Genomic DNA, 25,881 nt, shown 5'->3' with positions numbered 1-25,881 from the left:
GAAGTGGCAATACCATACAAAAAACAAACAAACATTACGAGTAGACATCCTGCATTTTCACTTGAACAAAAATACAGCCACTACAAAATGTACAAAAATAAAAGTATTAATAATACAAAATGGTATCTAGAATTATATATTATTATACTATTGGATTATTGTTATTTATGCATCAAAATGTAAACAGTACTTCAACGTTCAACAAGAGTTTCAACAGCTTTATACACTGTTACTGAAACCAGTAACTTGAAGCTTAAAATGGAAATACTGATACAGTATGGAACAGTTCAGCACAGAAACAGCACTACACTGTGGTATGTTACTGTATGAGACAAGACGAGACAATATGTTTTATTGTCTTGAAATACACACATATAGCTGCCTCCATAACTGCTAAACAAACAATTAAACAATGTATAAACAAAGCAGTACAGTACATACTGTAGCTAACAGCAATTTATACATATTTCATCTCATTTTATTAAATGAAATGCGTATGTTTTGTAAGTAAAATCGTAATCTGGAATATAACCAGTAGCTTGAAGCCTAAAATGGAAATACTAAAGTTACGATACGATACGATATGATATGATACAATACAATACATTACGATATGATGCAATGCGATGCGATGCAATATGATACGATACAAAATTGCATGAAAATAAATTATATGATACGGTATGGTACAGTAAGGTACATGGCAAGACAAGACAGTACAAGATGATATGATATGATACAAAACAATACAATGTGGGGTGGTACAGGATGGTACGATAATGGATGGTACGATACGGGATAATAGATAGAATACAATGTGATGTGGGATGAGATAAGATGAGATGAGATGAGACGATACGATACGATGCGACATGATAAAATACGACACGATACGATATATGTTTTTGTTCAAATAGAGAAAATTGTCTAGCACTGCACACATATACCTGCCTCCAGCGTAGTAATTAAAAACCAAACAACCGGCAATAAGAACACCATAAAGCTGCCTCAGATTTACTTTACAAAATTACTTTAAAAAAATTAAATAAGTGATGTGCAAAAACCTCAAAATTGTACATTACAGTAGACTAGTAAATGTATGATGGTTTCATTATTATGCATACCACATGCATAACATTAACATTTGCCTTGTATTTAAACATAAATATATGTATATAGACAAAAATATATGTATCTCTTTTCCTTAATACATACAAGAAAAACAGCCAGAGGGGATCTGTTACACAGTGGAACGTAAACATTGAAAGCTCCCGTGTTTTATATACTTGGCCCCCTGACCCAAGCGTATTAGTGAGGTCAAAATTTTCACACCTTCACAGACCACCCCTGCTCCACATCCAGAGTCAAACACTTATGTTGTGCTGCTATGTAGATTTGTATGTTTTTTTAAACTGTAGCTCATAAGCAGAACATTCATCTATGGCCGCCTGTAGCTTGAGCCTCTAAAAACATGGCAGAGCGAGTTTCACTGTTTTCACCCACAGTGGATGAATGATTCCCTGGGAAGGTCTCTGTGCGCCAGTCAGTTGACCTGTTTGCAGTGACTGTGGAGGAGGTGGAGGAGTGAGGGGGAGAGGGTTTCCTAGGAGAGCCTGGCAACACTGACTGACTAATGTTGGGCCTCCCGGCTGATCAATGCTGTTGTGGAACCACACAGCTGACAGCAGACAATGAACAACACACTCTGCTAATAGGCCGTGTGTCCTCCACAACACCAAAGAAGAAGAGGGCTCCCGCTTTAATGGAGCCTGTTGCTCATGAACTGGGGTCTCAGCAGGGAAACAGGGGGAACTGAGGCCAGGAGTCTACTGGTCAGCCTGAGCTGTCAAGCAAAGAAGAAAGGACTCGACTGAAGATGGTCTTACGTCAAATATTGTATCAGGTAGTAAAAGAAAAGCAAAGTGGACTGGTGAAGCCTTGAGCTGGACCAAGAAAAAAAAGACATACATGAATTTCTGTACTGTATTATAAATATGTGTATAATGACTTCATGACTAATGTTATACACTTGAATATTGAGTTGACAGCTAACTTACATGGTGATGCTGTTTTCCTCTATAAACACTTTTGATGAATCTGTCTCCCAGGTACACATTTAAATACTTTCAGTGAAAATTGATCAGAAAAAAAGAAGATATTATGTGGGTGATCTGAATGGCTGTTAAATGGAGCTGCTTTGTTAAAACTAAAAGTTGTGCTATTGACTGTTGTGATGAAGATAAAACTATTGAACATTTGCTTTTAAAATGTCAGAGATTATTAATATTTTTATTGGGGCAATAATAAGCATTGCTGTAACAAAAACATGGGAGATAATGTAATTCAGTTGTCTTTCACCAGGACACCTTTTCAAGTGATACAGTCTTTAAACAAAATGTAACTGAACTGAAAAGACAAATAACCCTGGACATCAGACAAAAGAGATGCACAACTTGGCACTGTAAAACACCATGGAGAAATTTAGTGGAATTAACTAACTTTTTCTCTTTTTATTTAACATAAATATATATGATTTAGTATTCTCAAGTGTTATTTGTTTTTCAGACCACTTCAGAACTTATAAACATGAGTTGTTCTGACTTGAAGCCTCTTATGTCACATTAATGTACTGCTGTGAGTTCAATCCACTCAATCAATTAATTCATTAGTTTCATTATTAGTAGACTTCCCTGCATGCATTAATTGAGAGTTAAAACTATGTTCGTAGTTTGAAAAATCGGTTGTTTATTTTCATTATAATAAAACTGTATATTAAAAAATAAATAAAACTGTGATTAATATTGAATTCCTTCCCCCCACACTTCCATTAAGCTTTAATATCTTAAGCTTGTTGAGCTTTAACGGTTTCTCAAGTTCACTAAACAATTAAAGAACAACACAACTTAAATTGCTCTCACATTTTCCAAATTACTTTGAACCAATTATTCAACCTATGTCCAAATAACTCAACAATTTTTAAAGTAGCTGGGGAACTTATATTTTGAAGTCGAACCAGGTCAAAATGAGTTACAGCGTGAACCCAATATGAGCTGTATTTAATAATACAGCCTTATGGAATGTGTCCCTTTTTATTTCTTTTTTTTTTAAATGTATGTTATTCCTTCCTCTGCTTAAATGTGATTTAAGTAAAAGAAAAAAAAACAGCCAATACAAGACATACATTAAAAATCATGCTTTTAATGTGACATTTTAATAATAATATTGATTTAAATTATTGCATTAATGATTTTCAACATCTTAAGCAATACTTTCCTTTGATTTGTATTTATTAGTTTTTTGTAAAGCATTATGTCAGTCAAATTCCAGTCCAGATTTTAACAGGCTCAAGTCTCTCTCAAGCACCGCCCACATGATTCCGGGGACCCCGCCCCCCTGTCCGCAGCGTGAAAGTAATGAGAGCAGAGGGAGGCAGCTCTGATGTTCATACTGTGGCTGCAGGGAGCGTCTGCTGTCAGTCTGTCAGTTCACTGCTGGAGGTTTCTGTCCGAGGAGCAGGACTGTTGATCACTGGGAACAAAATGAAGAGAAGCCACAATTACAGCTCATCAGACAGCGACCTGGACGACAATGTAGAGGTGGAGAAGGACAGTGGAGACGAAAATGGGTATGTCTACTTTTTCTTTCTTTTTTCTTTTTTTTTTTAACAATCACTATAAATATGCAGAATTGCTTGTAATTCACTCACTCAAACTTTATTTTGTCTGTATTTTAAATTCGTTGGCTTTATCAGAAGAACTATATGTTTGAAAAATTAATCATTTATTACTTCTTTACCTTTCAGTCAGCTTGATTCCCACGGCTCCATGTCACCTTCCACAACCACCCAAGTTCAAGCCAGAAAAAGGCGCAGAGGGGTGAGTTAACTTATTATCTATGGTGCCAAGTTTCTGCCTGCTGTTGGATAGATCCCACCGTCTTGCTGCCACTTGTGACCTATAATTACATTGCTTCCTTTTACCAATTTACAGATAATTGAGAAACGGAGACGTGACAGAATCAACAACAGTCTCTCAGAACTGAGAAGACTGGTGCCAAGTGCTTTTGAGAAGCAGGTAAATACTTCTGTTATTTCTTTATGGGCACATTTGCTCTTGCACTTTTAAAAAAAATCTAAATAGACTTTATAGTTGACAGAATCCATTATTTTCTTGTTTGTTTACAGGGATCAGCTAAATTGGAAAAAGCTGAAATTTTGCAAATGACTGTGGACCATTTGAAGATGCTTCATTCTTCTGGTGGTAAAGGTAACAGACCCTTTCTCTGGCTTTGGATAATATGTGGGCAAGGCAGTTTGTTTATGTAGCACATTTCAAACACAAAGGCAACCCAAAATGCTTAACAACTAATGATTTAAAACAAAAGAAAGCAAGAAGCACAAAAACAATAAAAACAGAAGCAAAAGCACACAGAATAAAAATAATTAAAAGCACATAAAGGATGAAAGCAATAAAGCAAGCTAAAATATTTTTTATTTAAAAGAAAATGAATTAAAAACAATGATGAACACAGGTTCTGAGCTTAGACTTGAAAGTCAGCAAATAACTAAAGATATGCTGTAATTCCTTAACTCAAAATGATAAAATATACTGTAAATCTATGCATCTATCTATGCAAACTTCTAACTTTCTGACTTCCTCTCCTGGCAGGTTACTTTGAGGCTCATGCTCTTGCGAAGGATTATCGCAGCCTGGGGTTCAGGGAGTGTCTGGCAGAGACGGCCCGCTACCTGAGCATCGTGGAGGGTCGGGAGAGCACAGACCCCCTCCGTATACGTTTGGTGTCTCACCTCAGCAACTACGCCTCTCAGAGGGAGGTGCACACTGGACTAGAACACTTAGCCTGGGGCTCTGCCTACGGGACTGCCCCTGCCCACCTGCCCCACCCCCTCCTCCTTCAACACCCCCAGGGCAGGACACCTGCATCCAGGAGCAACACTAGCCCACCCTCCTCCTCTTCCTCCACTTCTTCCTCTACATCTTCCTCCTCCTCCACTGAGGCATCTGGGACATCCAGACTCAGTGTCATACCCCCCACAGAGTCCCTCAGGGTGCCTCCCAACGGTTCGCTGTCCCTCAGTCTGCCTGTGCCAACATCCAAGCTATCACCACCGCTCCTCTCATCCATCTCCTCATTGTCGGCCTTCCCCCTCTCCTTCAGCGCGTTCCCTCTGGTGTCCCCGTCGGCCCTCAGCACGGTGAGCCCCTCCTCCACCCTGTCAAAGCCGTACAGGCCCTGGGGCACGGAGATTGGGGCCTTCTGAAGCTAACAACTGGACTGAAGGCGACAGCTGAGCTGTGCCCACCACCACAGACGAGGCCGAATGACCTGCCTCGTCTGTTTTTATGGCAATAAAACACCGGGGAACAAAGCAAACTGATTTTATTTTATTAAGTCTAAAGAAGAGAGGTTGCTGAAGGGTTTTGTCATCACTCTTATAAAGAAAGGAACTCTAAATGATTTTATGTTATTCATTGAAACTGATGACTAATTTAGTTAACATGCACTGTCTCCAGGTTGAGGACTGACATACAGGCCATGAATAGATTTACTGTGAGCACAAATGTAGAGGTAGTATCTTGTCAACCACATACTGAAACTTCTACATTTGTCAAGCACGGATGTCTGTATTTAACATAATGTAGAATTACTTAATTCGATCTGCTTCCTACTCTGTGTGCCATTGTTGGAAAACTAACCATTTGAGAACCGGAAACTTGCATTCTTGTATGTATTTGTAATATTTTTGTACCAATAAATTGAGTTAAAAGTATAAAACATGCATTTAAACAAACATGTTTGTTTCTGTTGCATTTACTACTTTAACTTTCTAGAATATTCTGTTTTATCATGTATAATAGATTAGTTTTTTTCTCCAATTATAGTTCTATAAGCCAAGGCTATAGGTTTCATTTTAACATAATTTCCTGCATTCTGCAATTTTTTATGCACCAGTTTGTGCATTTTCTGCAGAAATTCATAGTGGAAATCAGGCATCAGTAGACAATTTACCCTTCCTGTGTCCCGCCCCTTTTCCCTCTGTGCTCCAATGACAGTTGAGCAAGTTTGGTGCCTCAGTCAGGTTTCTCCTCTCCTGTTTCCTGTGTATGTTATGTGCTAGGCTATTTCATGCTGAAGAGGAAAAACACAGTAAAAATGGTTTAAAAATTTTGCTGGGGGCCTGTAAAAGCCACATATATTCACATCTTTAGCTAGCTAATATTAGCAAAGTGCAAGCTAAGTAGCTATCTAATCAACATCAATAATGAGCTAGCAAGTAAGCTAGCATTGTGCTAACATTACCTAGCATTAATTACATTAAGATGGGACAGTATGTGTTGCTTTTACTGGAAAGGAGAAAGTTGAATTAGGCACCAATTACAAGCCCAACTGTTATTGGAGGACAGAGCAAAAAGGGGTGGGACTTTGGACGGGTTGATTCAAAATATAACTGAATATGATGCAGTAAGGCTTTCAGGTAAGCATCTGGTCAAAATAAAAGCCCTTGCTACTTCATGTTTTATTGGGATGGACAAATGCACATTTTGTAAATATTGAGTCCCCTTTACCTCCTGAAATCTGCACCTATGTTATAAGCAGACAAGCTATTCTCCAAGTGATTAAGACCATATTTCCAAATGACATATAATCAGCAGCTGCATTTTTTGTTACAATCCCATAGAAGTTAATCATGAGCTAATAAGGTCCCAGTTATTGACTGAAAGGCAATTCCTTCACTGTGTGCCAGGTAAGTAACCAAATCTGAGCGCATTGTTGCCCTTATGAATACCCAGGAAATCATTAAGAGCCAGAGGAAATCCTTTACAATGTTGCCCTGACCTCACCAGCCTGGGTAAGTCTGAAACGGAGACAATAGTGTGAACAGGATGAGGACATTGGAGGAAAAGCGGTTTAAAAAAAAATAATAATAACAACAACACACAGACAGCTGGACCAGTAAATCATTGTTCAGCTTCATGGTGTTGTTTCTGCTGCAATCTGAGTGACACAGATTTTAAGGGCTTCACTGTTTCAATGACTCAGTTTTTTTTATCCATCTATGCAGAACCTCAGCCTTCCAGGAGGGGCAGTCGGTCGCTTGGTCTGATTTGTTCCCTGAGGGCTTAATCCACATCCTATTAATAATAAATTAGGTATATTGTCTTCCTTTGACTGAGAAACAAAATATCTGTTGATTTAGAGCAAAATATACAAAAGTGTCTGCATCTAATGTATATCCTGTACATTTCGACCTCAAATGAGACTCTGATTTTCTCTCATTTTCTCATGAAAAAAATTTAAAATGTAAATTCTAGCTGTTTTTCTTATAATATGTCCTTAATATTTGCATTTAGACCAGTTGTTTGATGGAAATATATTTAAATCTTTTCACAACTCCAAGACAAATTTGCCTTATCCTCAAGTGACCTTTATAGATATTAGCAAATCAGACACTAAAGTATGAAAAATGCTGAATGATATATTATTAAAAGAGAATTAACCAGTATAGAATATATATAGAATATATATATATAATATATATTTCTCTGCAGGTATATGTATGTATGACCTATGTTTATATATGTAGCATGTTGTGTTGCAGCAGCTTGGAGTCAAAGACAAATTTCCCTGTGGGACAACAAAGTGTACCTCACCATACCTCATATGTGCGTCAGTTAACAATCAAAGGACAGTGGGAACTGGAGTTGAATAAGACAGTGGAAGATGATGCCTGGGAAAATTCTAGATGTAACAGGGGTGTTGGAAGCCAGCTATAGAAAGAATGTGATTGGAAATTTATAATGAAGTTATTTAGGATCCCACTGACAGTTCCAAATGCTTGGTTGGTGACCACACTCGTATATTTTAGGACTGCCCGAAAATACTATTTGGGAAAAAAAAAAAAAGGATGGAGAAAATTCTGGGAAGACACATTCCCCTGGACCCTGTATTGTTCTCCTTGGAAATATTACCTAAACATCTTTTACCCACAGACCAGTGTTGCATACTGTTGATGTTTGCAATAAAAATAATTACTATTAACTGGATGAACCGTAACCCTCCCACAGTTATTCAATGGTTAGAAGAAGTCAAACATGTCTGCCTAGGTACAATTAAAAGGAGACAGACAGCAGTTATTGAGCACCTCAGCTAGAAATCTTGGCCTCTATTTCTGATGTACAGGTTTTGTGGATATGCATATTGACGTGGCTGTGCAAAGTCAGAGGATCAGAGTTGGGGCTCTGCAGGAGAAGACAGCCATTAGCTGAAGGAAGTTTCATCATTTGGATCCCATAAATGTGTATTTTATACTAAAAGATTTTAAATATTATATTCATTCTGTCCCTGGTAGGTGGAGTTTATGGTTTATGTTTATGAATCATTCCGACATTTTAGAGATTACATGATGGAAGAGGTTCCAGCCATGTTTAATGTTCTCTAAACGCCGTAAAATGTTTCCAAAGCATTTGTAACCAAAAAAAATGCAGCTGCAGCCATTAAATGAAGTAAAATATCTGATTTATCTGACACCAATTTAATTTAGTTACAAGTTAATAAGTCAGTTAATTTGAAAATTAAGAATTTTAAAGAAAGATGAGTTATAGGCTTTTTAATGTTGATTCATTTTATCTAATAATTAATGCTATCTGTGTTTGCTTATTAACTGGCCCCCTGGGCTTCTGCCATTTTGCAAAATTGGTCTCTGGTAACGCAAGATGAATATCCTTTACCTATTATATAAGGTTATGTGTGTGAAGTGAAGCAAAGTCTCAAGGTGGTTTTGTTTTGTTAAGTTAATTGCCTGTTGATGTGTGACAATGGCAATGAAGCTAAAAAGAAAAATACACATTTACATGTCTGCATCTGGAATATTGTGAACTTTTGCCCTACTTTTGGATTGGTGAGGGCTCCAGCTTGGTTTAAAAGAAAATCTGACGCTGCCACCTAGTGGAGGAACTTTATCTTATGCACGCCTGATGGAAAGATTCTTTTTATGTTGTGTTTATTATTTGTATGTACAACCCTTGAGGAATAAGCTGAGTATATTTTGTTAGTGTATATAATAACCCCAAAGAGACTGAAACATGAATGAAAAATCAACTGGTTGAAGACTGTGATTCTCAGGATGTGTAGATAACTGGTTCTTTTATTTGGCAGTTTACATTTTTCCCTCCTCTTTTAGCACAGAAAAGTATTAGATGGTGCATGCCATGTTCACAGAACCCCAAACCTTTATTCAGCAAAGCTTTCACAGAGAAATATCATGAAGGGAGAAACACAAGCAGCAGAGGATGCAGGCAGATATCAGTGGGACTGTATATTAAAAAGAGACTAGTTCAGTGTGCTGAATGTTAAAGCATCCTGCATCCATTCTCTATCGAATCCCCTAAAGAGAGCAGTGATGCCTTGTGGTAAAGTCGCATTCACACACACCCACGCAGACATACGTTATGTTCACACTATCAATATCAAGGTGGGAGCAACGGCACATTCCACTGTCCAAGACAATATGCATGGTTCCAGTATGGTGTTATAACATTCAAGAGATTAATCCCCAAATACTGTGTACGTAACGGGAGCTATTGGTTTGGCTTTAGATGGATTCATTGAGAAATAAAGTTGTCAGGGTAACGTAGGAATCTGCGAGTGTAGAAACAGTTGCTCTCGTTGGGCAAAGACATTCTTAATAATAATAAAGCACCTATCAAGTTCATAATCAAGCTCGTTTCAGAGAAAGTGGACACTTTAGGAATCTGTGGCGTATCGTTAAGTTCCAAGCGTGCGTGTTGAGAATGAGTAGGTGTGCGTGAGGAAGATACAGATGGGATACGTTGATATCTTGAGGAGTCTGTAGTCTAGGTACACCAACCGTCATTCTTCACAAAGACACAGAAACATCATCATCATCATCATCATGACATCATCAGGAAACACCGCAAAATGTCAGTCTACAGCCAACTCACAACACCGAGAGCTTTCACAAGAAAATGGTCGCAAAATTTCAAGAACTGAAACATTAATCAATTACAAACAAAATGTTTGAAATCGCACAGTGCAGTACAGAATGTACTTCACCCACCATCATAGATAGATAGATAGATAGATAGATAGATAGATAGATAGATAGATAGATAGATAGATAGATAGATAGATTTTAAGAAAAAAGTATTTACAAAATAATAGCCATATTCTCACATCTTCTCTAAATTCAACAGATCCTTTCTCAAGATGAGTGTTATTGATGTTTGTATCCACTGATAATACTGATCGCAGTGAGTCATGGTGGTGTGGCGTGTTGTGATGTGGTGGTGAGGTCCTCGAACCTCTTGGCCTCCACGGTTGGGTGTCTGTTCTGAGGAGGGTGAGGGCAGGAAGAAGGAGGGGGCAGGGCTGGATGGAGGGACGTCGATGGACCATGGAAGTCAGGACTTGTGTGAGGCTCATGCTGTCAGCTCTTCCCTCAGCTCTTTGTTCCTGCGCACTATAGCTGCGTGTCTCTCCTGAAAACACCAGAACAACAGCATGAGAATAATCTAGAGGTGCACAGACACAGCATTATCTGTATCTGTTCAGCAACAAAATTATTTGTCTCTGTATATGTCTTCAAATACATGCTTAGAAATACAGGTGTTAACTAGAACCTTGCAGGGTTCTTCAGCTGGTCCCTTTAGTGTACAGACATATCATCATTTGTATCTGTATCTGTTCAACCTGCAAAATTATCTGCCTCTGTATCTGTATCTGGATACACTCTTAGAAATAAAGGTGACAACTAGAACCATAAAGGTTCTTCAGCTGGTCCCATGGTGCAAAGAAACATCATTATTTGTATCTGTACCTACTCAACCAACAACATTATCTGTCTCTGTATCTGTGTCTGGATACACTCAGGCATAAAGGTGCTAACTAGAAACCTGAAGGGTTCTTTGGTTCTTTTCTGGTTTCCGGTAGAACCTTTTCTAAAGGTTCCACTTGGAACCCTTTCAGAGACTTTTGACCTTTCACAGTTGGTTCTATGTATAATCCTTTATGTTGGGTTGTAGCAAAATAAAAGGTTATATATAGGACCATCTATGAAAGGATTCATGCATAAGCCCATGTGAGAGGTTCTATAGAGAACCCTTCTATTGTGTAATTTTTCCAACCAGAACCCTGTCTTAGGTCTTTTCCACCTACATGGAACCGGCCCCATTCCGGTTCGTGCACCTAATCTTGAATCGTTCTGAGTATTTCCACCAAAAATCAACTAGTTTGGAACCTGAAAAGTTGTTTCCACGCTGGAACCCAATAGCAGGTTCTCTGTGAGAACCAAAGAGAGTGTGTACAATGCCCTTTGTTCATTACACCCTTGATGACAATGCTTCCACTCAAAACTGGTAGAAATGCAAGTTGGTTCAAGGGTTCTTTGGATAAAAAAAAATGGTTCTTAATGGAACCCTTGATGAGAACCTTCAGGAAGAACCTATTTGGAACCCTTATTTCTAAGAGTGCAGAAGACCAGATGTGAGTGTGATTATAAATCAGGCAAATGTTTTACTTTATTTTTAAAATGAAATATTAATATTTTTTTATGAACTGTGAACTGAGAAATCAATCCCTCACTTGAGAGGAATAATGTTTGTGCACTAACTCAGTAACTGATTTAAGAAGATGTGACCCTTTTTTTTAAGTATTTAACTTCTTCAGATGAAAGAAAAATGTGTTTGTGCATTCATAATATAATATATTCATAATAACATAATCAGTTTGGGTGCATCTCCAGAACAATGAGTCATAAGGACGAATGTCCAAACTCAGATTGACCAGGGTGGGACTTTGTGATTTCTTCTTAACAACCCAGATTTCTGCCTTTCTTTCTCACCTTCTCCTGTAAACGCTCAACCATGGCTGCCAGATGGGCATCACGGTTCTCCTTGATCTGCTCCATCTTCATCTGGAGCTTCTCCTCAGCCATCTTGCTGAAGTTGCTGTTCTCTTCCATGGCCTTTAGCAACACATCTCTCTCATGCTCGCGCTTTTCTGCCAGAGCCCTCAGCACCTGGGCCTCCTGGTACTAAAAATACACAGCAATTTTGCAATTTTAAAGCCATTCTTTTCATTTCAAACACCCAAATCCATTTGAAACCAGTCTGCCAACATCCATTAAGTTACTCAACAAACAACCTGCTTATCCCTTACCATTTTTATGTTATATGGAGTATAAATTTTTATTTATTTATTTATTTTTATTTTTCTCATTCCTTATTTTAAATATCTACATATTCATCTCTAATTGTTTGTGCAGTATTATGAACCTTTTTTTCTATTGTATTATATACGTTTTCCTTTATTTTTGTGTCTTGGTGTACTGTTCTGGTGTACTACTGCACTAACCTCAGGTACTACTCAGAATTGATACTAGTCCCGCCCTTTTTGATCTTTGCTCCAATAACAGTTGAACAAGTACGCTGCGAAACCTCGGTCAGCTTTCTCCTCTCCTGTATTTAGGTGTGCTATGCGGTAGATCTTATCTTATCTTACCCTCCTCCGATCTTCAGCAGCCTCCAGTTTCTTCTCGATGTCCTCCAGGGAGATGTTCCTCTTTGGGGGTGAGGGGAGGTTGTGGGCTACGTCTGACTCTGGAGACAGAGGCTTGAGAATCACCTCAAAGGCCTGGCCAGAGGCCCGCTTGTTTATGGGTTTTACCTCCATGTCTGTAAAATAAACAAATATGATGAGAAACACCCACAAAATCAATGTCCAATAAAAGAATATACCAGTCTAATAATTATCATTAATGTGTGTATTTACAAGGCAGATAAATAAAATATCCACGGGGACAATTTGTTTGATCCAAAAGACAATCAATGTGTGAGCTGATCCATACCTTCAAAGTCGCGCACAAACTTGTTGCGTGGCTCTTTGTAGAAGCAGGAGCAGATGAGGGAGAGGACGGACAACTCCTTCATCTTCTCTTTATATGCTGCGGGAACAGAAACACACCAAATTCACAATTATACTTGAGATATCTCCAAATTAAGATATTGCTAGGGCTGCAGAATATGGTATAAAATATATGTAAAAAAGTATAAAGTTCAAAACTGCAGCCTCTGCAACATGGGTATTGCACTTGGCCTTATTGCGAATTTGATAATATTACAATTAATTGTGCAGCCTTCGATATTACAAGATAGGAAGGGGGAAAAAATGCTCAATAAAACAATTAGCATCAGATGACCAGTGCGTTAATGATCTAGTGAAAGCCTGAAATGTACATAAGTGCTCTCTTGCTTAATAATTCATTGGATGGATGTCTTCTGTAAGGGTGATCAAGCTAAGATTCCTTTACTGGATGTTATAATTGGGTGTATTTGTGACTCACTTCAATCAAGAAATAAAGAAACAAGAATGCCTTGTCTAATTTCACTTTGCAAACTGCATAAGACAAGTGACAGGGCAGACAGTCCCGTGTGTCGTTAGAATAGAATAGAATAAAATAGAAAGTCTTCATTGTCACAGAACAGAATTCAATGAAATTAGGAGCGCTACCCCTGATCGGTGGAATAAAATGGGCAGGTATATAAAAATATACAAAAATATGAGAGAACACACAGGAACAAAAAACTACTACAGTATGCAAACATCCAATGCCTAATAGTAGATACAAAATGGTAACCTAGACTACCTAAAACTATATGTTTTTATAAGGAAGACAAATAAATTAATATAAAGCAAGTTACATTAGAGTATATGCATAATTGCAGTTTCTTCTCAGCTGTATAATAAGACACACTTATATTTATCTGTCTGTCCTCCACCTCCACCAGTGTTGTTGTCATCAAATACAGCTGATTAATGACTTTTATACAAGATCTGTGGCGTGTTTTCACCAGTTCCTCTCTGACTATTTTTAATCTCGTCTGTAAATTCTGTCACTTTTTCCATGCTATTCTTTGACAAAGTGCCCGCCCGGCTGCTCACAGATTGTCAGGGCTGCTAAGCCTTCTGCTGCAAAGGCCAGTGTGTGTGAAGCGGCCCCTTGCTGCAGGGCTGGCCTGCCTCCCACCCTGCCATGCACCTGTCTCCTCCGCTACATCTCTGCCACAACACACACCATGATGAAGCACAGTCTGCACACCATGTTGTATTTCAGTGGGAGCAAATGGGTTGCTACCCAAGGCACCATTAAGGCACCATTAATGTTTTCTATATGTATACAGAGGCCAAACAGACACATGAAAACAAATATGCTACACGCCGGCTGGCCTACAATAATAACTGTCCATCAGAGGAGATGACTAATGCAGGCTACAGTCTAGTTCTTATTCATTATTATATTATTAATTACCTTTTTATAGTTTATACCAATAGGGTGTGTGAAATAAGTGGCAACACATCTTTCACAACTGGTGATGCATCATTTTCATGGAAGAAATAAGAAAAGCTACAGACATGAAATAAAGGAGCAGTCCCAAATAAACAGATAAAACATTCAGGAGACGCACAGAAAACACGTTTTAAAATAAAAATTACAGTGTAATACAGTGTGCTGTGTGTATTTAATTATAGCAACGTAGACCTAATATAGCCTTAAAGTCAGACTGATGAAGCCCTGTCCGCTTTGGTGTCGGCTAAATGGTCGGCAGCAGAGCATCTTGGGTGGGGTCCGTCTGCATTATGCTGCATGTTGGGGCCGCTGTAGCATGCAGCGCAGGTGCGGCGTTGTAAATAAAGCTGTCTAGGGCCGATCATACTGTCTGATTATGTACTGTTATACGATATAAGATCAAAGCAAATGAGTCCTAACACAATTACATAAATGAGTAAAATGAAGCAGACATTTATTGATGGAGGATGATTGGCTTGGAAGCCCTGATTCCTGCTGTCATCACCGGGTTTCATGCAGAGACAAAAGGCCCACAGTCGATACCGAATTATCAAGGTGACGAATTTAAATTCCCTTTATTTTAATCATGCAAAAGACAATATTACAAAGCCATTACAAAGGTACGACCACCAGCCGGTACACAATACCGGACCGATCCAGAAAGGATACATCCTTCTGGAGTCAATCAGTCCACCCACCCATCAATCCATCCCACCATGCACTGGTTTTAATATGACCAATGTGAACATGCTTACCGCTCGCTGTTTTGGCCATGGCTGATGTATTTCTCCGCAGAGGATGCTGCTGTAGCTCTGTTCAGGTGAACGGTGATGCTGCTTAAGGCACTGAGTCAGCGAATAGACCGGGGCAGGATCGGATGGCAGCAGACGGGAGGAGGTGTGCACGCACGGGAGCGCGCAAGCAGCAGACCCTCCCCTCTGTCCTCTGACGCGCAGAGCAGCTTCTCGGCATCCAAAGTGACCATATAGCCCTACTTAAAGCTCGAGATCAAAGCACAGACGCACCAGAAAGTTGATATAAATGTTCTCCAAGAGAGGATGCTTGAAACGTGTGTTTCGTTTGGATCAAGGTTTCTGGTCCACAGCAATTCAATTCCGCGATACAGAAAGTTCTGACTTTCTTGAAAATCCTGAACACAACCAAAGATGTCATAGTCGGTAAGGTAGGAAAAACCCATTTTAGGTCATTTTAAGAAGAGGGTAGACAGTTAGGAAGAGGGTGGTTGCAGTAAGTCTTAAAACATATCAAAACAGACCACACAACAAAAATTTCAAAGTACAAGATACGTAAAACATTGTTCACCCAAATACAAATGTGCATATTTTACAGCAGTTTGTTGCATTGCAAATAGTTCCATTCTCCCTTCCCCACACTGAAATATCAAGAGATTAAATAGCATCTGTAACAGCTGCACACTGACTATAATCTGCACATAAACAGAGACAACATGAGACAAAAAGCAAATGTTAATTTGTGAAATATAATGTATTTTTAATATGTTGCAAGTGTCCTCAGGGTTAGGGTCAGTTGCACCATCTGACTTCTTCTTTTCAGATAAACACTGGGAACAATATAGCATTTTGTAATCATTCTTAAATGGTATGGGTAATTAGATGTAAGCTTAATGTATAAAGATTAGGTTGGTCTAATCCAAATAGTTTGAGTAACTATATGAAAAGCAAAGAGTGTTGCAGCTATCCCCAGTCTCCCCTATAAATAACTAAACCTTAGTGAAATTTCTAACAAAGTAGTCGAATAAGAACACAAATGAACTTATCTGCTGTGAACTGTGACTATTTCAACTACTTGTTAAAAATACAAGAAATGACGCTTGCTATTACTCAGACTGTCCTCTTAACATTTGGATGAGTAATCTAACGTCAGTGTTAGCCTATAACGAGTGAAAGCGTGGAGTAGCCGCAGCTACAGTCATTAAATAAGTCATGTAAATAGATATTTGTGGGAGTTTAAGTTGAACTCAGTGACATCAGTCAAAATTCTTGAAACCAATAATGTTAATTGTTATTCAAGTGAGTAAAAATATTCAAGAAGTTCACATAAGCTGGCTCATCTGAAGCCCTAACTTGATTCAGTAACAGTTCATTTGAAGACTTGTGCATCAGGTGACACTGTCATAACCATGAACATGAAGGAGTCTAAATGCTTGTGACTAACTGTCCTTTGGCCAATTCTGTCATTTTTAATGCAAAGTTGACATTGTCTGAGATGTCTTTGTTATGACAACTTGACATCAAAATGACAGTTCACCACCAAATCAAAAATAAATATTTTTCCTCTGGCCTGTAGTGCTATTTATTCTATACTGCTTTGGTGTGAGTTGCCAACTTTTAGATATCATCGATACACTGTAAAATCTAATAAGTTGGATGTACTCAAAAAAAATTATGCAAATTCATTGCCTCAAAAAAACTAAAGTTGAGATTTTAAAGTAAAATAACTTGTTTACTTTGAGTCCAAAATACTTAAACTAATTTAATTGTGAGTGCACACTAGTTAGACTAAGCTGTGTATTTTGAGTTCCCAAAAGTTAGACTACCTTGTTTACTTGAGTGTGCAAAACTAATATCAATACTTTATGTATCTATAAAGACACTGTACTCTTTGTTGAGAGTTTTGGCCAGACAACTAAATACATAAGGTAATACTGTGAAGTGAACACAAAAACAAGCCAAAGAAAACTAATAAGCAAGATAGAATCTACAGGAACTACTTTCTTTCTATTAGAAACAAAATACTTCCTATATTATAATGCTCACAATTAGTTTTTTGGTGCTTTGAGAACCACAAGCCGCGTGACATTTAGTTCCATTATATTGTAGAGAAGGCACACGTCTCTGGGGCTGATATCTGCAAACACTCAGCAACTCACACTGAAAAAAAAATCTAGATGGACATACAGCACAGTAGACCAGGTGAAAAACATATTTTTGATTTTACAGTGAATTACCCTTTTAACCAAGTCAACATAACCTGTCAATGTCTCTGTCACGAAAGCTTGGTATTACTAAACTAAAAGGAACTGATTAGCTTTATGTTTTAACATTAGATCATGTGGTTGGTTTGGACACAGGCCATCATGAGACCATTATGTGTGTCATGAATATTTTGAATATTTATTACACTTCCAAATGCTTTTATAACTGTTATGAACAATTCCCATGACCTAAAGTGTTACCATTTGGTCTTGATCATTAAATGATATAAGGCAAGTCTGCACCATGAATAGAGTACTAAGGTCATTAACACAGTTACTGGTTGGACAGATAAGGGTTAGCAAGTTAACTTGTTGCTAAACTGTTTGCCACCGTCTGCTGTTATCTATAGCTGGTGTTTGCAAGCTAGCTTGGTTAGCCACAGAACTACAGTCACAGGTGATTCAGTGGACCCAAACCCTGCAAGAAAAACTCCTCGGTACAATATTCCCTGTCGTGAAACTGGCCACCATTGATCTCGGAGGCTGTGTGTCCTTCGTTCTTAATTTAATGAGCAGTCAGCAGTGGTCAGGATGGTGGTCTTGACTGCACTGGGCTTCTTCAGAGAACAGAAACAGTTTATACTGCTATGACCCTCTTGCTTCACACATATGCCAGCGGGCTTCTGGCATCGAGATGTAACTGGTATGTTGTGAACTTGATGCAGTGAGTCAGAACACAAAACAAACAACATCAGACTGCATGAGGCTTTATTAGTGATAAGACATCCAGTGGATTTTTTTCTCTCAAAATGTGAGACATTTTTTGATGCACTCTTCAGGTTCTGAAACATTTCAGAAACCTAGTCCTAAAAAAACAACACAACATACATTCTGCATAAAAAAATACTCCAGATGACAAATACTTGTAGAATCTTGCAACAACCACTACCATCATAAGGACACATTTATCAGTATCAGTGTAATTTTTGTTTTTGTAATGAAACAAAAAACATTTAATGACAATTTAGGTGATTTTGCGATAGCACCTTTGCAAGCATGTACTTAAAAATCAATAAATGGTTCAAGTTCTGTGAACAAGGAACATGTTGCATAAAACCAAGGCAGCCTTATATAAGACATATTTGATGGCCAAAGGCTGCTACATAACATTTAACGCTCAGTTAAGTTAAATACATGAGGAAGCAAAAGTGAAATAGTGCATGCCGGTTTATTATGACAATGAAAAAATAGAAGGCAGTGCATAATTTTTAAAAAAAGTACAGTGATTATTTTGGACAGATTAAAAGTATGCTGACCGGTGAGCAGGAGAGAATGTATACAAAAAACATTTTAACGCTGAGTTACTACATTGCACAGCTATTTCATTGCTTTATAAGTTTCAGCAGGAAATGTCCAGATTTGATGTATAATGAAATACCAGTTTCATAACTGCTGAATTAGTTACGTACTGCTTTGGCCTTGAGCTGCTTTTTAATGTAAGAGCCAACGAGTATCTGAGGACGTTGTTGGTAACTGTGAAGGACTTCATGAGAGCTGCTCAGCTGATCCCCCTTCAGACGATCCAGTAATGTCACACAAACCACAGCCGCTGTACACAACAGGAAAAAATATGAATGCCGTTAACTGAACATCTGTGTTTTGAGACACTGAGAAATTTGTCAGGTTTAATATAACACTGATATTGTAATTTCTTACCTCGTAGACCACTCAGCTTGCACATGGCAGCAAAAACTGATGACTCCATTTCAATATTGCAGACTCCTGCTTCGTTTGCTTTATTGAGGTAGTCCTGTTTATCCTTCTCGGAGTAGGAGCAGAAGGCACCATCCAAACGGGCTTGTCCTGGGTGATTGATCAGATAGAGAAGACGACTTAACCACTGTAAACACATCAGTGCATCAGAACTAGGAATGTAACAATAACAAAACCTCAAAGTATGATAACACCATGAAAAAAAGTCCATGTTATGCTATTTTTTGTGATATTAAAAAAACACTGAAAAGTATGACTTGAAAAAGCTTTTTTTTTGTTCATATAAAATGTTCCCTTTGAACTTTAAGTGCTTCTGCTTTCTTTCTTTCTTTCTAATATTGAAGTAGATATTGTTATAGTCCCGTGCACTATGAAGACATTTTTTATTGCAATATCACAATATCTGATGTATTGCTGCATCCCTAATCAGAACTCATACCTTCATAGAAATCCAGTGTGCACATGGTGTTGCCGATTACTGTATTAAACTGGTTTAGTTCCTTGCTGCACTGCAACAGCTCCTCAGCCAGGCTTTGGTCCAGATCTGTATTGCGCACCACCGTCTTCCCCAGGATCACCTGCTCAAACTTGGGCAGGAAGGTGGCGTCCACAGACTGCTTTGTGACAACAACCGTGCCAGGCTCAAGCCCTGAAAAACAAAAATGGCAAGAGAGATAAGCAGTCACTTCCAGTCTAAAGAAAAGATTATTTGAATGGAAGAAACGCATACTAAATTTGAAAATTAGTTAAAATGAAATATGAATGGCATCAGGATACATACTTAAGTCATGGTCTTAGTAAGAGTAGGAACTGCAACATACAGTTCACTTTGTTCAAACTGATGAAGATGGAAGGTGGATTATGTTACATGATTATGTTAGTTATAGTAGAAAATTTACACATTAAAAAAATCAATATGTATATGCTAAAAGTGATAATCAAAACCTTTTAGAAAAATCCATGATGTTATTTCCTCTCAAAAAACTGACCAAAATATTACAGAAGGAGATTTCTTGCCTTTCTGGTCTGAAAGTAGTAAGTAGTAAGCTTCAGTTAAAAGGCATTACACTGAAATGACATACTGGTCCAATTAAGACAACATTAAGGAAAGTAAGCTTCCTGTTCATTTTCAAATTAATAACATCCAAACACTCCTAATTTAAAGTATTAAAAAAAAAAAAAAACATATATCCTAAGTTCAGTTGGTAAGCCAGTGGTAAAGTCGACTGCAATGTAGTCATAGTTGCTAAAACTTGTCATACACTTTAGCCATACTTGAAATTATGCTGTAGGCTGTATATTCAAAGAAATGCTCAAAAAATGCAATTAGAATTACATTTAAATTAATAAACAACAATTAAATTAATCAGAATGAATTTCAATAACTCACTTCAAAAATTAAAAACAAAAATATTTGTATACTCTTATTCAGAAAACTGGAAAATTACCGTCACAGTTAATAACAACTTATGCAAAAAGCTATACTGGATAACACTGCTGAAACATCTGGGGAGTTTTGGCTCCCTCTTGTGGTAAAACTGAGAGAAGATGTCTTTCTGGACAACACCAAGTATTCACGGCATTTGACACTTTTACCTTTAAGTACATACTGCAAGTGCCCTTACAAAGTACGCACTGTTGCATGCATTATGCATACAACTTGAACATACTACATTGCGTCTTGAACTTTGACCCTCTTGCTCATACATCCATCACAGTCCATAGTGCAACATTAGAAGAAAAAAGAAGGTAGCTAAGGAGCTATCATTTGTCTCAGTGGCTTAACAGTTGTGATTCACTGCACAGAAGACTGTGAGTCAGAATAGCCAGAAATGCTCGCTGGCTTGCATACTGCAGTAATTCTAGCATATTACATTTGACATACTATTGGTATTAGAACACACAGAGGGTGTCTGAGTCAAGTCAAATGATGTCCTATTACATACATCCATTAAGTTAAATTACAGAAGCACAGATCAGGCACTGAGGAGACAAAAAATGCTTCCAAATAATAAGCTTACCTATTCCACCTGATGTCCCAATGCGTATGATTGTAACATCTGTGCAATGTGCATGATGGAGGAGCTTTATTAGCTCATGCAACATTATGGCAATAGATGGGATGCCCATCCCATGCTGAAAAGTAAAGTACAGACATTTCACACCAGTTACCACATTTACGTAGTCTGTTTGCGTAATACAAAAATGTTGTGAGAGAATTTTGTTCCTACTTTACTTACACTGACAGAAAGCACAGGGCCAATCTTGTACATAGCATAGCGGTCTGTTCCTGCACAGATATTCGGGTACTCTGCTTTGGGGTCTTCCATACTGAGCTCAGCGGCAATGTACTCAATGAATGATTTCATTCTCCAGGGACTGCCCCCAACACACACAAACTGAAAGACAGACAGAAAAAAAAAAAAACGTAAATAACTCCTGAATAAAGATGATTATGGAAGTGATTTCCACAAATGAACATTGTAAAAATATTTACTTTGACATCACCAAACATAGCTGGTAGGTTGTGAGTCCTGGTTCCTAAACTGAAGTGGTAGAGGATGTCATCCTTCAGTGAATCCAGGTGAGGATTGTTCACAGAAACCGGGCTGAGGGGGGAGAGGATAACAGATTTTATTACTGAGTCAGAATGAATTTACATTTCATTTCACTTCATTCATTAAGTGGATGAACAGATGTCAGACGGTGATTCAGAGATCTGAAACCAAGCAAAGTCACTTCAACCAGAACCAAAATACCACATATTTTCTCAGTAATTTGTTGTTTCAACTGTATGGTCATTTTGGAGGATGTACTTTGTGGTGCCATTAAATTATATTTCATTATAAAGGGAGGGGTTTTTGTTATTTAGTTAACCCTCATTGATATAAGCGAGTTGGACAAAACTATAGAAACACCACTCTATATAATGCAATGCAGTTGAATAGCACCACAAATTACATCTTCCAAAATGATCATAGAGTTGGATCAACACCTCTCTATAACAACCTCAACAAATAATAAATACCGCTTTGTGGTTGTATGTCTCCACCAACCAGTCAAGTTACATCCATGTCTGTCTAGACTGATATATGAATTGAAAACTTCAAAGGAATCTAATAAAAGGTATTAAGTATATTTTTAGGCGAAATGTATGTTATCACTATATTGACTCGTATGACACCAGTGAAATATTTCCAGTGAAAATATACTGTGTCCACAAGAATGGGACGGACCAGTGGTCACAGTGACATTGACCTTTGACCACCAACATCTAATTTATTTGGGTCCATATGGACATTTGAACCAAATTTGAAGACACTCCCTTAAGACATTCATGAGATATCACTTTCACATGAATAAAATGGACGGACAGAAAACCGAAAAAGACAACGCCTCCACCCATAGCTGTTGCCAGCGTGAGACATAAAAAAGAACAGTATAACCTTTATGGAGGGAGGATTTATTGCAGGGCTTTTGTATTGTACTGCCTCAGCTTTAGCTGGGTGTACCTGACAAATCTGAAATGTATTAAGTGAGCAAATGTAGGATTATAAAGTGGAATTTTGATTAAATGACTCTTAAAGGAGAATTAACAGTATCTGCCTCACTGCATATCAGTTCAGCTGTTTATTGTAAGAAATGTATAAACAGAGTGCTGACTGAGTGTGAACAAAAAGCTGTTTTAATAAGTGAGTACATTAAAGCCTATGAAACAACTGGAGTAAACGTCACGGTTATTGCTGATCATATCTATTCACACTTATATTACTTTGGAAAAATGTGTTGTTTATATTCACTGAATATGACAGGTATCTCTGTTCACATTTGCATATTATTTTGACCAAAATTTATATTCACAAATTCAAATTCATGAATAAAAAACAAATCTTTTCAGAGTTGACTGCCTATATCAAACAATACATATCCTCTATATGTGAATATACTGGGGGGAAAAAATCTGTTAAAATTAGGGCTGTAGTGCTGCAGAGATCCTCTGACCTACAAATCCTGTTCTCCAGATGTAATCATGAATATCACAATTGCAATATCTGTCAAAATAATCACAATATGATCTTTTTTATCATATTTTGCAGCTCTAGTCGAAACATATTTCCATTGAAAGACTTACAAGACATTTGGTTAAATCTTTTCATTTTCTAACAACCTTTGGTCCCCCAGTTTGTGACTGTAGAGTCAGGTGATATTCGCAAGACTTTGTAAACTTATGTTTCAATAAAGTTGTTTACTTTACATACAAACATAACTTTGACAGAAAAACTAAAAACTATTAAAATAAACAGACATGAGGGGAACAAAAACAGATGGTTATCAGAATACAAAACATTCATAAGTATAATTTAACATTTCATATCCGTTTTATTTTTCAGTGGAGTTTTTTTTCTTCACTTTTCTAATAGTGAGTATTTCAATGCCATTGTTTCTTTTTACAATTAAGATTGTGTTAACAATGACAAATTGTAATTTCAGTGCTATATCCTGACACACCCGGTAGTTTCCAACCTTACATCACCGACGACCTGCAGTCTGCCAGTATGTATGTACCAGTTGTGTGTACCTGTATGCTTCAATTGTGTTAAACAATATACAGGATACGTTTTTACACGAATCCGTTAGGACATTAATTTAGGACTGAGATTTATCTTCTCACCTGCTGCCTGACGTTCGCTTTTCGTCCTTTGGGTCCATCTTCCTGAAAACAGCTGAGTCCGAACAACATGAGTCAGTGACCGAGAACAAAACCAGCTTCCAGCAACACTTCGAGGTTTCAATTACAAATTGTGTGTGCTCATTAACCTGTAACATAAAACTCAATTTCCCACAATCATATGTGGTGTGTAAGACAGTTTGAAAGTCAATGTCCAATTTCCAGCATTGATATCAGACATTGCACCACACACTTTCGCTACCCGCAGGGGGCAAAAAACAGAAACAGTTAGTTCCATCTTTAAGGTTCAAGATAAACCGGGAGGCAGAGAAAAGCCAAAAAAACACCTGCAACACACCGGAGAGACTTTACCTTCGGAATGTTGTCGTTCGGCCGCCGTTCCCTCTTTCTGACAAATTAATTTCGCTCTCTGAACATCTGACGTCGAAACCGTAACGTGAAGTTCCAGCCCACACCGACGTGACGTCGAGCACGTCACAAGCCCAGCATCATCCTCGCGCTGCTGATTGTACTCTGCCTCTGTCACGTACGGGGGTGACGTGCAGTGACCACATTCACTTATGTCTGCAGAGGAAACCGACAGGAAAAAAAAAAAAAGAAGGAAGGGGTCTTTCATCAATAACGAACATTCTGTGGTCCAGACTTTAGTGTTAGTCCAGTTGAAGCGTATGTCAATCATGTTATTTGGAGTCCAGCGGTAAATAAACAGCTACGCATTTTTGGAAAACCAGTCAGCAGTATGTTATTCTCTGAAGTTTGTTCTTTCATTTTTTCCCTCTCCCATAGGCGTCAAAAGAGCCCCAAAGTCTGGAACCAAGCAGTGCATAGAAAACTCTTGAACAATGTTTCCCAAACGTTTTTTTTCTTCTGGGGATCCACTTTTTTTCTTTTTTAAATGACATACTATGGCAACTCAATATCAAAATAGGCCTTAAATCTCAGTAAGAGTTCATTTGAGTATAAATGAACATTCCTGACCATTGAACATATATACACGTTAAATATTTCATGAATGATAAATAAATGCATTATGGTTGAGGTTACAGACCATCTCATTGTTTTTTATTTCCTCTGACCAGGAAAACAAGGACATTTTAGCAAAATTCATAAATGAGACAAAATAAGTGTATTTAGGTGAAATTAACAGGGCCCCTTTTTCCTTTCATCTGTAAATTATGCACAGTTTAAATCCTTTATAAAAGGTGAACTGCAGTTATAAATGTTAAATTTGAATAATTTCTTCCAGTCTTTTATTTATTTGGAGACCCGAATAAAATGTCCCATGACGCAGTCTCTATTGTTATGTAATATCCTTTCCTTCTTTTTTAGTTTCCTTGGAAAAGCACAGGATGTGGTGAAAATCCCAGCCCAGTTTTGCCAAATGGTTGCCAGCAGCTTCATCATATGATCGTTTTGACAATAGTGTTGACTCTAGATGCTTCACATCCTCATAGAACTTATCAGAACAATAATTCAGGTTTGTGTTCCTGAAGTGATCAGTCGCGGTTTACTCACTCACTACTACATGTTCCTTTCCACACTTTACTATTATGTGCCACATCCCAAGCCAAATACTTTTGAAAAATGGTGGGCAAAATCTTGAGAACATCACATGTCAGATGACATCCTGGGGACATGAATGCTCTTCTTAGTGCTGTTTTATTTCTACAGCAGAATCTACTGCAGCTACTTTCTTTCTACCAGAAAGAAAATTGTTCCTACATGAAACTGCTCTCAACAACTGGGTCATGATTTTTGGAAAAAGACACCGGTTTGGAATTTTTTCAAATGTATTTATTTGGTGCTTCAAGGACCACAAGAAGAGGATTATTCAATCCTATTATATTGGAGAGAAGGCAGACATCTCTATGGCTGACATCTCCAAAACTCTGCAACTCACACCAAAACAATCTGGATGGATAAAAAGCACAGGCCAGGGGAAATATATATATTTTTGATTTCGGGGTGGACTGTCCCTTTAAATGTGCATGAAATTAAGTAATTAACAGACTGGCTAATGGTAAAAAATATCACTTCATGTACCAAATCATTTGGTGCTAGTATAGTGAGAGGTAG

The 25,881-nt window shown here is 37.9% G+C and overlaps 3 protein-coding genes across 5 annotated transcripts; 1 reads left to right on the top strand and 2 right to left on the bottom strand.

Annotated features, from left to right (window-relative positions):
* The first annotated feature begins 1,708 nt into the window (after positions 1 to 1,708).
* On the top strand, positions 1,709 to 5,812 carry LOC146321438 (hairy/enhancer-of-split related with YRPW motif protein 1-like). 2 transcript variants are annotated; one of them, XM_084726598.1, is made up of 6 exons: positions 1,709 to 1,903; positions 3,361 to 3,625; positions 3,803 to 3,875; positions 3,990 to 4,073; positions 4,184 to 4,265; positions 4,668 to 5,812. In XM_084726598.1, exons 2-6 carry the CDS (start codon positions 3,414 to 3,416, stop codon positions 5,279 to 5,281), a joined length of 1,065 nt encoding a protein of 354 aa, XP_084582724.1. In that variant the 5' UTR covers positions 1,709 to 1,903; positions 3,361 to 3,413; the 3' UTR covers positions 5,282 to 5,812. The 2 variants fall into 2 exon arrangements, with proteins under 2 accessions (XP_084582724.1, XP_084582723.1); XM_084726597.1 differs by lacking the exon at positions 1,709 to 1,903 and having other exon boundaries at positions 3,236 to 3,625.
* Positions 5,813 to 9,137: 3,325 nt separating this feature from the next.
* Positions 9,138 to 15,299, bottom strand: stmn2a (stathmin 2a). Its single transcript, XM_084726596.1, has 5 exons — positions 15,142 to 15,299; positions 12,887 to 12,982; positions 12,541 to 12,713; positions 11,882 to 12,073; positions 9,138 to 10,520 (listed from the first exon to the last, which is right to left on the bottom strand). Exons 1-5 carry the CDS (start codon positions 15,158 to 15,160, stop codon positions 10,461 to 10,463), a joined length of 540 nt encoding a protein of 179 aa, XP_084582722.1. The 5' UTR covers positions 15,161 to 15,299; the 3' UTR covers positions 9,138 to 10,460.
* Positions 15,300 to 18,093: 2,794 nt separating this feature from the next.
* upp1 (uridine phosphorylase 1) lies at positions 18,094 to 24,275 on the bottom strand. Of its 2 annotated transcripts, XM_084726594.1 has the most exons (8): positions 24,157 to 24,275; positions 23,788 to 23,839; positions 21,613 to 21,724; positions 21,356 to 21,514; positions 21,137 to 21,251; positions 19,555 to 19,764; positions 19,059 to 19,205; positions 18,094 to 18,951 (listed from the first exon to the last, which is right to left on the bottom strand). In XM_084726594.1, the coding sequence occupies exons 2-8, from the start codon at positions 23,823 to 23,825 to the stop codon at positions 18,800 to 18,802; spliced, it is 933 nt and encodes a 310-aa protein (XP_084582720.1). In that variant the 5' UTR covers positions 23,826 to 23,839; positions 24,157 to 24,275; the 3' UTR covers positions 18,094 to 18,799. The 2 variants fall into 2 exon arrangements, with proteins under 2 accessions (XP_084582720.1, XP_084582721.1); XM_084726595.1 differs by lacking the exon at positions 24,157 to 24,275 and having other exon boundaries at positions 23,788 to 24,126.
* Positions 24,276 to 25,881: the final 1,606 nt, after the last annotated feature.

The sequence above is a fragment of the Lutjanus erythropterus genome, chromosome 9, assembly GCF_056507025.1.
Source record: "Lutjanus erythropterus isolate fLutEry1 chromosome 9, fLutEry1.hap2, whole genome shotgun sequence".
NCBI classification, from domain to species: domain Eukaryota; kingdom Metazoa; phylum Chordata; class Actinopteri; order Lutjaniformes; family Lutjanidae; genus Lutjanus; species Lutjanus erythropterus.
Note: the sequence above shows the minus strand (reverse complement) of the source record. Positions and strands in the feature narration are given on the sequence as shown.

Coding starts and splice junctions, on each gene's coding strand:
- stmn2a (XM_084726596.1), bottom strand. Junction 12,714..12,886: donor GTTTGTGCGCGACTTTGAAG/GTATGGATCAGC, acceptor TTTATTTTACAG/ACATGGAGGTAAAACCCATA. Junction 10,521..11,881: donor TTGAGCGTTTACAGGAGAAG/GTGAGAAAGAAA, acceptor TGGTGTTTTCAG/GAGAGACACGCAGCTATAGT.
- LOC146321438 (XM_084726598.1), top strand. CDS start 3,414: ATGAGAGCAGAGGGAGGCAGCTCTGATGTTCATACTGTGGCTGCAGGG. Junction 3,626..3,802: donor GACAGTGGAGACGAAAATGG/GTATGTCTACTT, acceptor TTTACCTTTCAG/TCAGCTTGATTCCCACGGCT. Junction 4,074..4,183: donor CAAGTGCTTTTGAGAAGCAG/GTAAATACTTCT, acceptor GTTTGTTTACAG/GGATCAGCTAAATTGGAAAA.
- upp1 (XM_084726595.1), bottom strand. CDS start 23,942: ATGTTACAGGTTAATGAGCACACACAATTTGTAATTGAAACCTCGAAG. Junction 19,765..21,136: donor TGGGACATCAGGTGGAATAG/GTAAGCTTATTA, acceptor TTTGTTTTTCAG/GGCTTGAGCCTGGCACGGTT. Junction 19,206..19,554: donor CACACTGGATTTCTATGAAG/GTATGAGTTCTG, acceptor TCAATCACCCAG/GACAAGCCCGTTTGGATGGT.